The sequence below is a fragment of the Myzus persicae genome, unplaced genomic scaffold (assembly GCF_001856785.1).
Source record: "Myzus persicae strain clone G006 unplaced genomic scaffold, MPER_G0061.0, whole genome shotgun sequence".
NCBI lineage: Eukaryota > Metazoa > Arthropoda > Insecta > Hemiptera > Aphididae > Myzus > Myzus persicae.
In genome coordinates this window covers 62,826-81,261 of record NW_019104028.1, presented here as the reverse complement: position 1 = coordinate 81,261, position 18,436 = coordinate 62,826, and the positions used below count along the sequence as shown (strand labels likewise).

Here is an 18,436-nt window from a genome sequence, read left to right as displayed (position 1 = left end):
ATATAATATATAGTGTCACGAGGCACACGCGTGCCCTCATATTACTATCGGTTAGGTTACAACAATAATATACAATATTATATTATATTAGATTGTTGCTCGCGAATATTAATAATATAATACACACCATTATTATTATTATGGTCGCGACGGGTATATTCATGACGAGCGGCGAGTGTATATTGGGGGGCTGCGACTATTACACGTTCTGTGTAGTACATGTCTACATATATTCTATATGTATCGTATATTTGTATGTATATACAATATTCATACAATATAATATAAATATATATATATATAATCTGAACTGCAGCTCATGGTCCGCGACCGGAAGGGCGCGGAAGATTAGTCGGTGTTAAGCGACATCTGCTGCTTCCGTCATATAATAACAATAGTACCGCAAGCGATGACAATTTAATATATTATAATATGCACATATAGTATATACTGTTATTAAATGGTATTTATATGACATAAAATATGGTGCTGGCTTATACCTAGGTGGTTAATAGTCGTTTTATATGATATGATTACAATCGCAGGTCAGAGTACTACTATATATATAATATAACAGAAAGCCTTCGAGGACCGCACGCAATAAACTTTTTAAGTCTCACGTTGTAAAAAAATCGTACGTTTTTAATCATAACATTAAAATATCTATGTAGTTGTGTAGGCTATTTTAGTGGTTCAAAACGGAATCGAAAATTTGAACTGTGCCTAAATATAAAAAAAAAAAAGTACAAAACGAGAGTCCCAGATTTTTAAAAAATGAAAAAGCCGATTGGTTTTAATTTGTTTTCATTCGCAGTTTAGACCAATCGTCTGAGTGAACATTTTTTTTATTAAGTCGTGACCTAATAATATCATCAATATATAATTGTACTGCGCTAAGTAAACCGAAAATATTAGGTATTCAATACTGTTGTAGTACTTGGCGATAAAATGTTTATACTACGATTTAAATATTTATTTTAATATGTTAATATATTATTATAGTTGTTTAGTTATGTGCAACAGCACGACTCTTAAGTAAATTTCTCCAACGCTCACCGCCCACTACGGCAAGGCCACCTCAGTTTGCACCCCTCGGGCGCGACTGTTGTACGAACAGTATTTAAAAAAACACTACCTTGAGCGTTGTTCATTATCTATTTCATCCTAGATTTTAGCCATAAAATCCACCGTATTTTGCTTCATGAATCATGAGCAATCATGACTCACCACATTAGCTATCAATTATCATCATTAATAACATTATTTCTACAAAAGTATAATCTGCGCAATCTTGTTCCATCAAGAATATCCGGGTTGTTCCAAAACGGTATATTATATAAGGTTAATAAAATAAATAAGGTTTGAGGTCGCAACGATGAACCAACTCGTCTAAAATACTGAAGCTAACACATGTCAGGTGTAACCAAACCGACTGTACACTATAAGTAGTCAAAATAATACTTCTATTTTCAACTTCAGTACTTTTTCTGTTAAGTGGAAAGTGAATATAATTTGTGCATTCGAAGGTCATGACCAAAATTTCAAGTCAAGAACATTGGGAGACTAACAAAAAATTAAGAAACAGAGGGTTTTATTAACCCAAAATCAGTCTTCAACAAAATACATTTTGTGTTTTTGGTATTACTCAAAACAAAATAACGGTATACTTGATTTATTCTTCGAATATTTATATATCAGCATTTCTATACACCACGAAATTTTCAATATTTTGACTATTTATGAGTTATTTATAGTCATAAGAGATTTTCGATGTGTATTAGTTTTTTTTTAACTATTGTCAATAAAGCATTTTTTACTCGGTCAAAAAACTTGAATATTTATTACAAGGTGCCTCATAAGTTTTTATTAGAGTAATTTAAAAACGAATTAGTAATTAGGTACTATAGATATCACAACTTTTATGTATAGCGCTATACGGTATATTCAAATACGAAATCGGCTCAACGGGAATTTTTCCGGCAACCCCTTATGCCACTGTTGATTTATGTTTCAAAAATATGTCTCTTTTATCACATAGACGAATTATGTTTTTCCAAAAACATAAAACGACATCAAAAAACGACTAGTATTTTATGTGGACATTATATTATTATATGCGATGGGCATAGTGTACAACAATTGCTTTAGGTACAATTTAATATTGGCAGCCTGATGTGGCACTGTGGTTGTTCTCAGTTACAAAACGTATTCTGAGTGCAAGCTTCAGCCCGTGTCACTAGTTTTCGGATGGGTGATCCTTGTTTTAGTGACAAATCCTCGTCCCCATCTTTAAACGATAATGGCCATAGACCATAGTTGCCGGACTTAAGAGTTAAGATCAATAAAAAAAATATATATTATGGAATACGACTTACCAACACATGTTCAGCACCTTAGCTTCCTCCGATTGGTTGACGTTCATCTCTTCGCGGACTAGTGACATGAACTTTGAGGAGCACGAGTCCCAATCTGAGTTGATCGCCCCGTAACAGTCTGTATACTTCAGGTAGTCTGCAACATGATATAACAGTATGAAACGTACGCATAATTTCGATATGGTAGTGAATTAAAATAATATTTAAAGGTATCCCTGTGTGTCTGTGGCGGTGATACACAATATGTTATTTTTAAACTAAAACCAAATTTATAACTGTCAATTAGTAAGCAGCTGATTTTTTTTGTAACGTTGATGTTTATAAATTGAAATTCGAACACGTAGTTTCTGAGTTATTATACTTATTAATATGCCCATGTTATAGCTATAATGACGTTAAACGGAAAACAACATTATTTACAGATCATTAACGGTATTGACCAAATACATAGGTAATTATCGTTTTAAACTAGATATTTACACCATTGACCAAATACATAGGTAATAATCGGTATAAACCGCAAATATTAAAGTGTGTAAAGTTGGTCCCCCTCCAAGACTAACTATTTGAACTTTATGTTGTGCTGTTGAAGTGAAGCACATCAATTTAAAAAATTTCTACTGGCGTTAATTAATCCAACCGAAAAATATAGGGAATGCTTAAATAATCTCCATTAAACCGAAATCGAAATTTGTACTGAGAAAAATTCACAACCAAAAAGGTGTGATGTTGGAGTATGGTTTAAAGAACACTTACTTAAAAAAGTACAAACTACTTCTTACTGGTTTGAATTTTGATGTAAACATTTTAAAATTTTTAAGAAAGTAATCCTGTTTACAGGAACAATTTACAGGAAAAAGAGCGATTCTGATAAGAAAAAAATTAGTTGGTATCACCTCATGGCTCTCCTTTAATGGTATACAGAATCTAATAATTTTTAAGTATGGTTTTTAAGTGTAATAAGAAGTTCCAAAAATCAGAATTTGAATAAATTTAGTATCAAAGGAAAAAATGAGTGTGGACATATTATATATTTGGTGAAGCACTTTGTCTAATTTATATATAATATAGATACATATTAGATTGTTCTAGGCGATCCCTGAATCAGAAGTTATAATATGTATTATGATAAATATGAGGCTCTTGTATAATAAATATAAAATTATAAAAAAAAAATTTCATTTTTCTTTGAATTTCCTGAGATATTGACAGCTGGTTTATGAGATAACCATCCTTCGTCATGTCATGTTATTATATCAGACGGTACAAGATATTTCCACGAAATTATATATTTTAAGGCTGTGCCATTGCTGTATAATAAATACGATTATCTTTTGAGTACTTTTTCATACAATTTGTTTCGAGATAATAATAATCGTTTGACTTTGTAATGCATATCGCAAAAATGAGCGGCGTGCGAAGTTTGAAAAAAAACCCATAAAAACCGTGGATTTCGATTTCACTCGACGACTAGTGTTTGTTTTCAAAGTTTGTCGACCGTTAAGACCTAAAACCCAAGAATACACAAGAGGGAGGAAAAAATCAAAAAAAATCTTCCACCAAAACGAACGAAACGGATTTACCCCCGAGAACCAACGGGACGTATTTATATTTTTAGAGGTACGGTCGGTGTGTTTATGTTTTTTTGTACCTACCGAATAAGTTAGTGTGTGTGTATATATGCATAAATGTATAGACACGAACAAATATATACAATAGCTATTGGTTTGGAGAGGGACATCGTCAGATTTCTTTGCATTTTTTTTTTGATTTTCCTCTCTATAAACACACATGCGAAAAAGTCGAAGTGTTTCTTGGTTGTTGTCTTAAACTCAAACGTAATTTATATGGAAATAGATTTCGGGTGTGTGCTTATAATAATCTACATATAATGTATATATGACGTAAACAGCATTATTATGTATCGACGTACAATTTTATACAGAAAGCACTTTGTAGTAGGTGCCTACCTACCTACTTAACTACCTATATATTATACACTATGTAACGGTGTAGTTTGACGATTATATTTTTACATAAATCCTAGATCAATTCTTTGATATCATTGCTGACTGGCTATCGAGTGGTTTCTAGTACTTCTAGGTGTTCTATGAAAAACGAGTAACTCGACTAAAAATGAGTTTCCTTCTAGTCTTACAGTCTCGTAAAGTGATAATGGTTCAAAAAATCAATTGAAGTAACTTGAATTCATATGTGTTTCATTAAATCTAACAAACGTATAGTACTACAGCCAATACACAAACATTATCGACAAAATAATATAAAGTATGTCATTTTGTAATATTATTTATTATTTATTCTATAATCTATAATTTACTATAGTTTATATATGTAAATTTATCGTCCTCTTGTAAAATACGGATAATCTATGTGAAAAATTTGGAAGTGTCTGCCCCGTGTCTGACCACAAGTCTTGCTTTGTGCAGAACACTCTTAAAACCAATTTGGGCTTATGAATTTCAGTAAGTATAGTGGTTTAACAAAAAAAAAATAAATAAAATTTGATCTTTTCAAAATATCGATATTAGAAAACTTATTAAAATTATGCATGCCACTCCCTACGTATCAAACTTAACATTAGGCACAGATAGACAATTTAAAACCATATTTGAAGAAACCAAATATATCTATAATAGATCTCATGATCGTTTATCATCTCATCCAAATCCGAAAATTCAAAAACGATCCTCTTTTATCAACTCTTGATAATCCTCGAAGACTCCTTAAACGTAAATGCGATCATAATTTCCTACTATACAGATAATAAACACGTCATCAATGGCTTCTTTCGTCACTTTAATGAGTTTTTTCCTGTCATGCTTTTTATTCACGGATCACGTAGGTATGCTTATTGTGTCAATTTGACATACATTATATATAACTCAGAATTGAGGTATGACAAAAAAAGATATTTATACATTTTATGTATATTATTCGCCGGTATACGACACTCATTATTTCAAAAACTATTAACATTTTTGAAAATATTTTTGCTACATAATTATAAATTTGCTAAAAACAACAATTTTACTATTTTGTAATTAATATTGTTACTAAAAATAAATAACATATAATGTACAAAGTTAATGGATCTTGTATCCAGTATTAAAGATCAATAAAAAACATTTTACAATTCTTTACATTTTTAATGACAACGTGCATTTTTAATTCCTCATTCCAAAACAGAATATTTTTTGGAGCACTTTGATGTATAGAAATGGAATTTCGGACAAGTATTCACGAGTATCTTATAAGCCTATTGGAATTTAAAGTTCAGATGCACCGAGTATAGTACTGGCTGAGTGGTACACATTTCAACATTTCGCTTCACTACTCTGCTCATCTAAAACTTTAAATAGGTAACTATGAACTTATAACTAATTAACTACTTTGATTTTTATAGATCGAAATACTCCGAATAATGTTCTGCTTCAAAATATGTAAATAAAAATGTATTTCGTCATTCAAAAGTGTAGACATTTTTAAAAAAATTAGAACCATAAAAATAAAATAGAATTTTTTTCCAAAAATGTTGTTTTGGAATGACTTAAAATTATATACTTATAAGAAATGTTTTTAAAAACATTTGTGTTCCCTCAAATTACGAGTGTCTTAAGTTAAATGGATCACACCGTGAACACACGCTGGACCCTGACTGTACATTGATGTCCGCTTAAATCCACACTGCCGAACCAAGGAATTGGTGAATTCCAAGTGAATTTTTAACTGCCTGTAATTTTACGTGCATATTATTTTAGTTCGAGTAAATTTTACTATAATTGATTTAAAATGTCTCAAATGATATATTTTTAATTATAAAAAATTCTTTCAACTTTCAATGTACATAATGTATTTTTTGTTTCAAACAATGTCTTAATTAATTATTTATGTAAGCCTCGCTGTTACACTATATGGAAATATATTAGTTATCCATACACCATGACTTTAAATTATTGAATGGCCACAAAGCTTTTTCTCGGACAATGTTTTTCCAATAAAAATGTCTAACTTCTTAAAAGCGTGGGTTTCGTAAAAACATTTAATAAATTAAACGACTTTTAAGTCGGAGTCTTCCAATTAATAGTTTGAAACTAAAATCATGTTAAGATTACCTGGGTTTTGTCTTTGAATAAAAAAATGACATTTTGAATTATTAGTTTTATTAATTATGTACTAACCAGTCATCTAAGGTATATTTTAAAGATGGTTTGGTGCATACTATTATTGATATACTATATTTATAATTATTAGTAAACCAACCAAATCTCAACAGAGCATATTATCATAGTATTCTACTATACTAGCTAGCGAACTTCTCGTTTAACTCATCTCCACACAAACCTGTATCGTATTTTATTTTATTTTATAGTAAAAAAAACAATCATTGCTTTGTAAAAAATATTAGAACCAAGAATATTTTTAATGTTTCAATATAGGAATTATTTACGAGTGTAATTTTACAAATTGAATGTACTAAATTACTTGTACAAAAAAACAAAAAAAAATTATAATACAAAAAACTAAAAAGTAATTTCAGTACCATCGTAGATGTGATTAAAATATTTAGGTATCTACCTAATTTTAATCTTGTATTTAATCTTTTTAGTTTTAAAACCAAAAATGTCACGTCTTATCAAAATAATATACATAATTTTATAATTAATATTATAAATAAATTATAATACCAATTTAATACTTATAAACTCAGATAACATTTTAACTAATTTTTTGAAAATCTTTTGCTTCAATATCATATTAAGATTTGATTGTTGTTCAAATATGATTATATTTTACTTAGGAATTAACATGGAAATATCATCATACAATTTAATTATGAATAAACAACTTTCAATATTTAAAAAGGTATGTACCTATATTAAGCATAGGTATACAGTTAGTATATTTCTTGAAAATTATTTTACATTATAAAAAACTAAAATACATTTTTATTGAAAATTCCAGGTCTTTGACAATAAAAATGCATAAAACTATTTTAAACTATTTTTTTAGAACCCAGGTCTTTTCTAACATGAGATAGTTCTTCAGGTGTCCACTGCGGTATCATTGTTAATATTGTTCCATACAATTTACTAGAAAATTAAAATGAATAGTTCCAAGAATGAACTTATTAGAGTACTATTTGTGTCGAACTTTTAATATAAATAGGAAGTCCATGTGCAATTTTTCATTGTAGGTATTCTTGCCCAAAAAATGTCTAAGGAGCATAGCAAAAAAAAGTTTATATCTAAAATGCGTCGTTTCAAAATCAATATAAGAAGAGGACGTCATACTATGTTTCTTATTTTCATTTTCGTATACAATCGTGCAACATAGCAAAAACGCATCGAAGCAGATCGATCATCAATGATTCAATAGATATGAAGTGATTTCAGACCGGGTATATAGGTAAACTTATTAAAAAATGAAAGAAAATAATAGAAATTATCAAGGGCATGGAAAAGCTATTTTTTTTTTTACTTTTTGAATAATATGACACCTAATATACATTTAATTTTAAGAATGAAAGAATTTTCATTCTGGTTTCCTATTTTAGACGGCCATAACTTTTTTCGCAAATTAATATTATGAAAATTGTTTTCACGGATTCCGCTGAAAACGTATTTTTCATCAATTCACTTAATAAGTATTTCGCTGTAAAACCACTTCTGGTAATAATTTTATTCTTACGATCGATTTAAGTGAACATGTTTTTCCTGTATGTTTATTGTTTACTCGAGTGAAAAACATAATATCTATCTTATAAATATCACAAACCTTTGTGTGACGTCCTTTTAAAGCTAGGTAGAATAAAAAATGATTTGGTTATATATTATGCACTTATTGTAATAAATTATATTGTTCTGTCATAAATGTTTGTAAAGTATAAAATCCAAAACAGGGAAATATTAATATCAAGGCTCGATAGAATTGCATATTTTGTAATACTGTAATACATTTAAAGATTTGCAAAAACTATAATAATACATATATTATAATATAATATTATTCATTGAAATTTGGAATTACAATAAGAACTGTAGCTATTAAGGAATATAGTTACAAATTATTTACTTCCGTCATTTAAGAGGAATATAATAAAGTGTTATTTAATATTTCTAACAATCACTATAATAGAGGTAAGTTATAAGACGTAAACTTTGGACGGTTTAATAAATTAGAATAATACACTTTGAACAGTTTTATTCCATTGCTATCTTTTCCGGTTTCTCTGTAATACAGAATGTAACGATTTATTTTTCCAATTCAGGTATAATTAAGTTCTGGAAAAAAGTAGAATATGTTGGCTCGACTAAATTGTTGGTTATCTTTCAAAGGTAGAAATGAATACAAATATTTAGCTGATTTATGTGCCCGTAAACAATCATTTTTGAATGTCATAATTATACTATTACGGATGTTTTCCAGTATGTTTTTAATAAAAAATAAATAACGAGGAAAGTTTAAAAACTTTAAGCTATCAAAAACTTGGTATTTATGTTGTTATTTAACATTATTCTCGGAAGTACATACTTGCTGTATATACCGTCTATTATAGCACACAATATTATGTAATTCAAATTAATTTATTGTTTTTAATTGAACTCTTACAAACTGTATACAGTTATTTTGACATTTCTCAAATAGAAAAAATATTCAAGCAATTATTATTATTAATATACACCGGATTAGCATTTACAAAACTTTGATCAGAGTTAATAGCGCGCAACTGACCGGTATATTGTAAATCGGTCATAAATTAAGTCCTAAATCCACACGATTTATTTGACAATTATATCAGCCTGTTTATCAATGCAGAAAACAGCCATAATATATTATGTTTTAATTATTATAAACCGTATAATATTCATTAGTTTACTATAAAATATATACTTGTATTGAATTTATTATAAAAGTTCGGCCATAGATGAAAAAATTAATTTCTTTTTTAGGCAACTCCCTCAATAAATATAATATTACAAAAGTACCCATTGCCTGTTTCGAGTGATAATAAAGCGTGAACGACTGATGGTTGAAAAATGATTTAATTGATCACTGTTTAGATTTCGGTCTTTTGATATTCGTCAATATTATTATTGAAACATTGTGTACTATATTTTAGTTTTAAACTATATAATAATATATACTTATTTTACTTGTTATTATGCTCTCGAGTTTAATTATTAATTATATTTTTGTATTATTTTGAAACTTGAGAGACACTCAGAAGCCAAGTTTAAATGATATATATATATATATGTATGTATATTATATCAATAAATAAATACATATTATCATTTATCATTATATCTACCTACGACCGTCGATATAACCCACTCAACTATATTATATAGCCATAGGTATATTATTATTTGTTTAATAATAATTAATATGGTTGTACAAAACTTTAACCATTTTAAACTCGAGAACCACTATTGATGTGGTTATATGCTAGGAGGGCGAGTCAAATTCAGAATAATATTGTTAACTACGTACCCAATATTTAAAAAATTGAACATCAAGTCGTTGTTATTTTAACGTTTTCAATAAATTTTCATCGTATCTAATCGACCCCTAAATGTTGGTTGCCCGGTCGACGGTTTAAAAATGACGAAAAGGCCTACCTACAGTACATATCAAACAAACAACGATGATTTAATCACTAGTTTTTCGGATTTCTGGAACTCCAAATCATCCCCAGAGGTAGAGGGGTATTCAGAAACGCGTCCGAAAATGATGTAGACACTTTTAGATTTCTAAACACAATGATGTTTAAAAAAAGTACTATTGATTATGGTTTTATTTCAACTTTGTTCCATTCATTTTACCAAGTTAACCTAACCAAAAATAAATCGTTAGTTACATTTTGGCCAACATTGCACTTCACACATTACACTTGATTACTTGAATAGTGCTTATTATAATATTGTGTACACATTGAATGCACTGTCTGTACTCAAAAAAAAAAAAAATATTATTCTTTACCATTATAAGAACAAAGCAATTGAAATCCACTTATATGATACATTTTATTCAGCTGAAGTTTAAGTTAAAATATAATTTTAAATTAATACAAGGTATTAAGAAATAGGTAATATATTGCAGTCCATAATCTATAGACTATAGGCCAGATAACTTGTGGCATTTGCATATTTGTTTTGCAGAAACAAAAAAACAGCAGAGTAAGAAACAATTACTTTTCATGCTGAAACAAAACTAGTATTGAAATTGTATTTTGAATCATATTTAGAGTTTTTTGGTTTTAGGGCATATCTTAAATAATTTATTATTTTATCAATATTTTTTCATCGGCGTTTTTAAAATTGAGTTGAGTACCCAATACAATGAGGAAAATGGTTCAATAAAAAATAAATGATGCTTTAAAGAAATCAAAGGTTACCAAACATTAGCAAAAATTTCAAAAATGTTATCTGGTAAAGATACTACTAGAATGGTCGGAATACCTGAAAACTTGAGCCTTGAAGATTCAGTATACTTTAAATATGCTCCTATAAATTCTATGGATGTTGAACGTTCTTTTTTAAAGTTCAAAGTGCTGTTAACCAACAATAGAAAACATTTTCAGTTTGATATTTAAAAAAAATATTTTATTGTTTAATATAGTTTTCAAGGTAAAAATGTGTGTTCATCTTAAACATTTGAAACTTAAATAGTTTGTCAACTATTTTTTTAAATTTGAAAAAGCTGAAACACTAATTTGAAAAAATATCCGAAAACCCATAAATTAAAATAATTTAATACTTATTGTAAGTTGTAAGTTGTAAGGTATATTTAAATTTAAAAAAAACATATTCGTTAAAATAATAGGTACAGAATAAATTCTTATTTTTTATTCAGAAATATTCGTTTGAAATGCATATTTTGTACGCATACGTGCATACTTATTTGGTGATTTTTTATATTTACAAGTCTTCTGCCCTAATTAATCTATATAATACACGAGTTTGAGTAAAATAAAAATGTCTTAGTTGTGTGTTAACTTTTTAGTTTAATTATTTAGAGAAATGAATTTCACCCGTTAACTACACTCAACTGCATAAATTATTAAGATGTCAATAGTTACGCACGAAGTCTAGGACCCATTTGGTCCTACGGCATACAGCTATGGGCCTCAGCCAAAATTTCCAATACCAACTGTATTTAAAGATTCCAATTTAAAGTCTTTCGCATTATCTCAAAAGCTCCATTTTATGTTTCCAATAATACTCTTCACTCAGACTTCAAAATACCCACTATCCACTGTCACCGAACTAGCACATACCCATTAAAAGCGCTTCACCAACCTTCTTATCACACAACTATCATTCCCGTCTTTATTTTAGCCTATATTTTATTTAAAATTTTTTTACAAAAACCCTATACAAAATGCCTGCCTACGCCACCATACGAGAATATTATTCTGATTAGTGGTTATTATTGTTTAAAATCAAATAAGTATTCTTCTAATTTCTTCCAACATATTTAATATATTATAATAACTTGACCGAAGAATTTAATGTAATTTGTAGTGTAAGACATCACATACTTTTATTATTGTTATTAGTACTTGGTTTAAGTGAAATATTCTAATGCCATAACATATTATATTATATTTTCAGTTAGGCAGATAATAATAACAATCAGACCGCTGTCGGGATTATATCTACAACTCAATACACTTTTTTTATAAAAATAATATTATTATTTTGATACGATTTCAAATATAATATGACAATAATTACGTCTAAACTCTATATACATTATGGTGTATCTCATTGACCGTGTAATATCTGTATTAAGTTTTAATCCGGAAATTCAATCAGCGTTTTACCAAACACTGCAATAATCTTTCCAAAAAATAAGACCACAAAAATACTATGAAAAGCCATAACTATATGGTGATGGCAATAATTTATTATTATTATACGATTCAAAAAAATGTGATTATTTTATTCATGACTTTCCACAATAAAAACTATATATATAGTATATAGGTTCCGTACACTATTCTATTAGAATTTCAGATTTTTAGGTGAAGCGTGAAATAACTATTTACCTTATACAACGATAACATTCATTTTTTCCTAAACATATTTATTTCCTGTTTCATCGTGTAAACATCAATATGACGTAAGATTATTTTTAATCATAATTCAATTATAACAATAACCACGTTTTGAATAATATTGTATATTGAAATAATTAAAAATATTTTTTTGTACATATTGTGGTGAATTTTTATATTTTTCGATATAGGTTTGCAATTAATATCCTTTATTCTAGGACGATTATAGGGAATATAACACAAAATAAAATCAGATATCCCAGATTGTTTAAGACTACTGAATTTGATTTAAAATTAAATCATATATTATCTGGCCATTTCCTATAACAAGTTGAGTGTGCAATTTGTGCTATGTAAAAACAGTTTCTTTGATTTTTGATGGTTAATGTTGATAAATATTATACTGTTATATAATATGAATTCGTACAAAAATAGAAAATGTTTAACATCAAATGAACTTATTATATTTTAGTATTTCTATATAGTATAATTCGAATATATTATCATGATATTAAGATTTAAAATCGGCCCTTTTTAAACGTATTTCACTATCGGCAGTGCCAATATATGCCATTTCCATGCGCACGCACTCATTTTTAATGTCGATTACATTTTATTAGTTTTACTATAAAATGTATGAACTTACTTTATAATAATATAGGTACAATATTCCCTGATTAAAATTAGCGATGTTTAGTGGCATATGTAATTTTTTTTTAATTCCTGGCATGTTGGAAAAACACAGTGACCTGATTTAAAAAGTAAACGCTCATAAACCTTTACTTCAATGCATAGGTATATATCAATGCGCTGAGCAATTAAAATTAATTAAACTCTTAAATTTATTTGCCCACATTTTTTTTAAATTTTTTTTTTTAAAGGTAACAATCTACTACATATCGTATTGAAAAAATATTGAAACCACTATTTTTTATTTTCGTTAAATGTAGACAAACACAATGTCCCTGAACCGATTACTTCATAAAATAAGCGATTCTTCACATTTTAATGATTCAACCAGTCCACTTTACGCAGAATTTAAGTTAAATGTTATCACATGAATCACGTTTATTTACATCGATACGCATAGCACATGATTTGTAATATTAAATTTATTATGACATCGTCTGAAATTAAAGTGTGATATTTTACGTTACATTATGTTTAAATACTTAATGCCGTTATCGATATAATCAAAAAGTATATGCAAAATGTAAACTTAAACTATGCAAGTAAATTTATAGCTTAAGTGTCATACAATCTTGAAACATAATTATACCTGCAGTATTCCGTCCAAAAAGTTTTCAAATTATTTTTAATATTTTCACTAAAAACAAAGTTTATTAAATTTGTTGTTAACCGCTTACCGTGTCCTCGACACTGATTTAACTTTGTAAATAAATATTTGGACAAACTTAGTAAGTTTTACTGCTGCTCGTCTTCTCACAAATTTTTACCTTAGATGGTGAACATTATAAATTACATAGTTTCTTGAACTCGACTTGTGTTACAATGAAAGTCCCAACAAAAAGTATGAATTTTAAACGGGTATGAAGGTTTTCAGAGAAACTTCTATACCCCTATTAGGTAATGCCTTATTTTCTAGAAATTAATCCGACAGAAAAACGTTTTATGCGTTTCTGCGATCCAAGTAACACGCAGGAAAGCATTAGAAAACATATTTACATTATACGTCTATACATTTATTGTTAGTTCGGATTTAAATCTTACAGGCCACTCACTCATAATAGAGTTTCTCGTCGTACTCGATCGTGATCAAGTATAAATAAACTAAATAGCTAGTTAAATCTCAAATAAACATTTTAAAGAAAAACTGAAAATACTATTTTAAACAGTTGGTAGATAGGTGCTCTATTCCTCTGATTACGGTTATATGATAGTGCTGCAATATCACTCATCGAATTAATAATGATAACAACTGAGATTGATCTTAATGAAGTTTCATAAAAATTAAATGAATATTGAAATATAATACAGTTTTAAAACTAAATGACCAAATCAACTACATTTATCTCGAACACCGATTTACACGCATAATTATGTTACTATATTCAGGAATAGAGACGATTAATTTGAAAAAAAGTTGAATCCGTGTTCACTGTCAAAACGTGGGTCTAGTCAAATGTGTACAAATGAAATAAATATTTTTTAGGAAAACTTGAACGTTTTCGTACGAGCGGTAACTGTCTTTGGACTTTGAAGTATTATAATAAACAATTACTATTCTATGTAACTAATTTAATAACGTGCTTCTAAAACTTTTATTACAACCCCATAGGATATGAAGTTTACAGTTCTAACTTCTAAAGTTACGCCAACACTATATTTATCAAACAAAAACGTATTTTAAAATAACGTTTAAAACATCTAATTACAGTTTGATACTATGATGAAAAATAAAAAAATAAAAAATTTTGGTACAGATATTAGATTTATGTTCGTCTAAAATAATTCTTAAAATCTTATAATTTAGATTATTATTAAAAAATAGAGTATTTTTATTATTGTTGGTGAATTATTAAGATCGTATAAGAATCCTAGACAATTTAATAAATGTAATAATACTCATAGTTCTATCATCCGAGTGAATGAAGGAATATATTGATTTTATAATGACCATATTCAGGGTGTTCACCAAGCAAGCTCACCCCCTTTTTTCTTCAATAATGCAGTTATACAACATCTGATATTTTTAAATTTTAAATATACTTAGGGACTACATTTTCAAATTCTTGAGATTTTTTGTGCTACTTAAGGGGTGGTCTGTGGAGATAAGAACTTTTGTTTTTCAAATGAGAACACTATGAGTGTTCAACTATAATTTAAACAGTAGATAAGTTTTTTGAAATTTTTGACATATCAAAATCAAAATTTGTACGAATAGTTTTGGTCATTTTTGAGATAGGTATTCAACTTTGTTTTCTAAGGATAAAAAGGTCCATAGTTATGAATTTATAACATTTTGGGGCTATTTTTATTTGAAAATTGTAGTAATTTATATTAATCTATTGATATTAATAATTTGTAAAAATAGCTCAAGTATAATAAATACTAGATCCAATTTTACGTCTATTTAATAAAATTTAAAACCAGTTTTAAGGACTATTATAAGTAATACAAACATTTTAATGACTAAGAACTACTCATTCAAATTTTTAATGTGATACCATCAACATTTTTAAAAAAATGATCCACTTATTAATTTACAGTAAAAGAAGGGGGTTCTCATTTGAAAAACAGAAGTTTGTATTACCACAAGACACTATAAGTAGTATAAAAAAGTTCAAGAATTGAAAAATATGGCCTTTGAATATATTTAAAAATTGCAAAAATCAGAATTTGAATAAATTCATTAAAGGAAAAAAGGAAAAATGAGGTTGGGCGTGCTTGGCGAATCACCCTGTATATGTTTTTTCTGTTTTCTCTAAAATTACTTTTTCGTATAGGTGCACTGCACTTCAAAAGTTTCATAATTACGATTTCTGTATAGATTGAAAATTTGACACAGTTGGTAGATACTTTAGAAATATATTTTTAAAATTACCCATTAGTTTTCAAAGATCATTTCGTATTTTACGAATGACTCAGGTTCGATTACCAACAGTAATGTATATTTTTAGGTTTTAGTTTTAATACGATTTGATTTGTAAAGATGGATTACATTTCATATTGAGGAGATTTTACTTGTTACTTTTTACGAGCATTTAAATTTAAGTTAGTTAATATAGTTTCATAAATAACATAATATATTATAATATCTAAATAAATATAATATAATAATTTAACTCTTTACCTAGACCAGAGTTGGTGAACCTATGACACACGTGTCACAGAGTGACACGCGCACACTATTTTAGTGACACATACGAATGTGTATACGTTTGATAATATTAAAGTTTTTGAAAAAAAATTGAAGGGTTATCGAATTAGTTGACATGCAGGGAAAACAAAATTCAACCAACATTTTTACTTGACACGCTGGTACAAAAAGGTTCGCCATCCCTGAGTCTATTCCCTAGACTCATTTTCCTATTTAAAAAATACTTTAATTTTTTTTTTAATACTTAATCGAATAATAATGACCTAAGCGTCCTAAGCCGTTGTAAGAGGTATTTTTCCATTTAATCATAATTCAATTGGATACACTTAATTTAATTTACCTTTTTGAAATATTTCATCGTCGCACAAGAATTTGAATGTATATTTGGCTCCAATTACGTTGTCGGTGACCATTTTTTTTTCATCTACTGATAGGCATAAACTTGAAAAATCATCGAAGCACTTCATTCCCATTTTGAACCCTCTATTTAAACATAATATTTATTATTATATAAATGCATGCAATTCAGAATTACCAAAATGTTATATTTAATTACAAATCCATTGATCACAACAAAAACGGTTTATCAACACAATAAATATAAATAATACCGTTATTAGTGAATGGAATAAATTATAACTTATAATAGAATTGTATGACTATTATAAATTATAATCCGTCATTAAATTTAAAATTATAATACTCTTTCTATCGTTATAAATGATTACGAGTATAATATTATGTGGACAATTATTTATACGAAGTTAAAAAAAAACGATTTTTAAAGTAAACACATATTTTGATATTATATATTATTATCATTAATTTTTTGTTTTTATATGATTTTATATTATTGCAAAACAGCATATTTACAAAACTATTATTGTTTTACAATATTGTTATCCTGATAATTTTTAAAGTTTTACTGCTCTGAATGTCAACATATATTTTTATTTACATATTATGAAGCAGATTTTTTTGAATATTTTGATACTACAATTGGAATTTAAATTGAGTGGTTAAAAGTAGAACAAGTTTCCTTGTATCCCCCGAAAAATAGTTGTCCACTATTTGATGAGCGTAGTCAAATAGGTACTCGTTATATTCATTAGCTAATAACTATTCGTTTAAAATTATATTTATATGTATTGAAGAAATCCAAAAATTTTAACAAAAAGAGTAAAAACTTAAAAATGATAAGTAATAAAAAAATTGTAAAAAAACTTAATGTTTTTTCTTTTATCAATGTTATTTTACAATGTCAATAAATGTATAAAAATATAACTTTAAAAAAAGTTAGAACTTATAGTAGCAATGACTGGTTAGAGACTTAATGAATCACCATGTACATTGTACAATCACACACTAAGTTTATATATGATTCACTTGAATTGTGTCAAGTTATACTTGTTTTGTGTTAATAATATGTATTTACATAATTTGACAGTCTGCTTATTATTAATAATTTATTTTTATATTGCGCACAGTTTGGGCAAACCAACACACACATCGTTATAGTCATATAATGACTTCAGAAGAAAAAAATATTCACCAGATCTTTAAGCTGCAGTTGCATTATGTATTTTATGCAACCTAAACAAAAATATTGCAAACTATTCGTGACAGTCGGTCCGTCTGCAGGGGAGGGGATCTAACGATCTAACCCCCCTACATTATCGTATCATTATAACTATTTTAAAAAAATTTAATTTTTCAAGTTTTAACGGTCGTCAAATAGTAAGCAAGACGCAAATTCTTATATGTCTTACCAGGTTAGCTATAGCCAATAGGTAATAATCAATAATTTATACTTAGGTATTGCAGGTTGAATTCATTTTATATACTAATTTACATAAAATGATCAGTAATTTTTTGTTAAAAGTTTGAACTACTTCTATGAAAGATCATGTATTACATTTTCAAGCCTTAGCTATATAAATTTAATATTTATACATTTTTAATTACAAATTAATTGTGGTTTTGACAGTTTTGACGTTTTTAGTACCTAAAATAAAAACTTGAGGAAGCTTGTGAGTTGTGTTACATTGTTAAGCTTATTGACTGTATGAATAATTTTTGTTGACATTTTTAGAAAAAAAAACTAAAATTAATCAAACATAATCCAATCGAAAACGG

At 27.7% G+C, this 18,436-nt stretch overlaps 1 protein-coding gene across 1 annotated transcript in view; it reads right to left on the bottom strand.

Moving 5' to 3' along the window:
- Nucleotides 1–18,436, bottom strand: part of LOC111037778 — a 65,792-nt gene that overhangs the window by 9,161 nt on the left and 38,195 nt on the right. The window contains exons 3-4 of the mRNA XM_022320535.1: nucleotides 16,641–16,783; nucleotides 2,376–2,511 (exon numbers count right to left, since the gene is read on the bottom strand). Of these exons, the coding sequence (XP_022176227.1) occupies nucleotides 2,376–2,511; nucleotides 16,641–16,783 (279 nt within the window). The remainder of the gene's footprint in view (nucleotides 1–2,375; nucleotides 2,512–16,640; nucleotides 16,784–18,436) is intronic.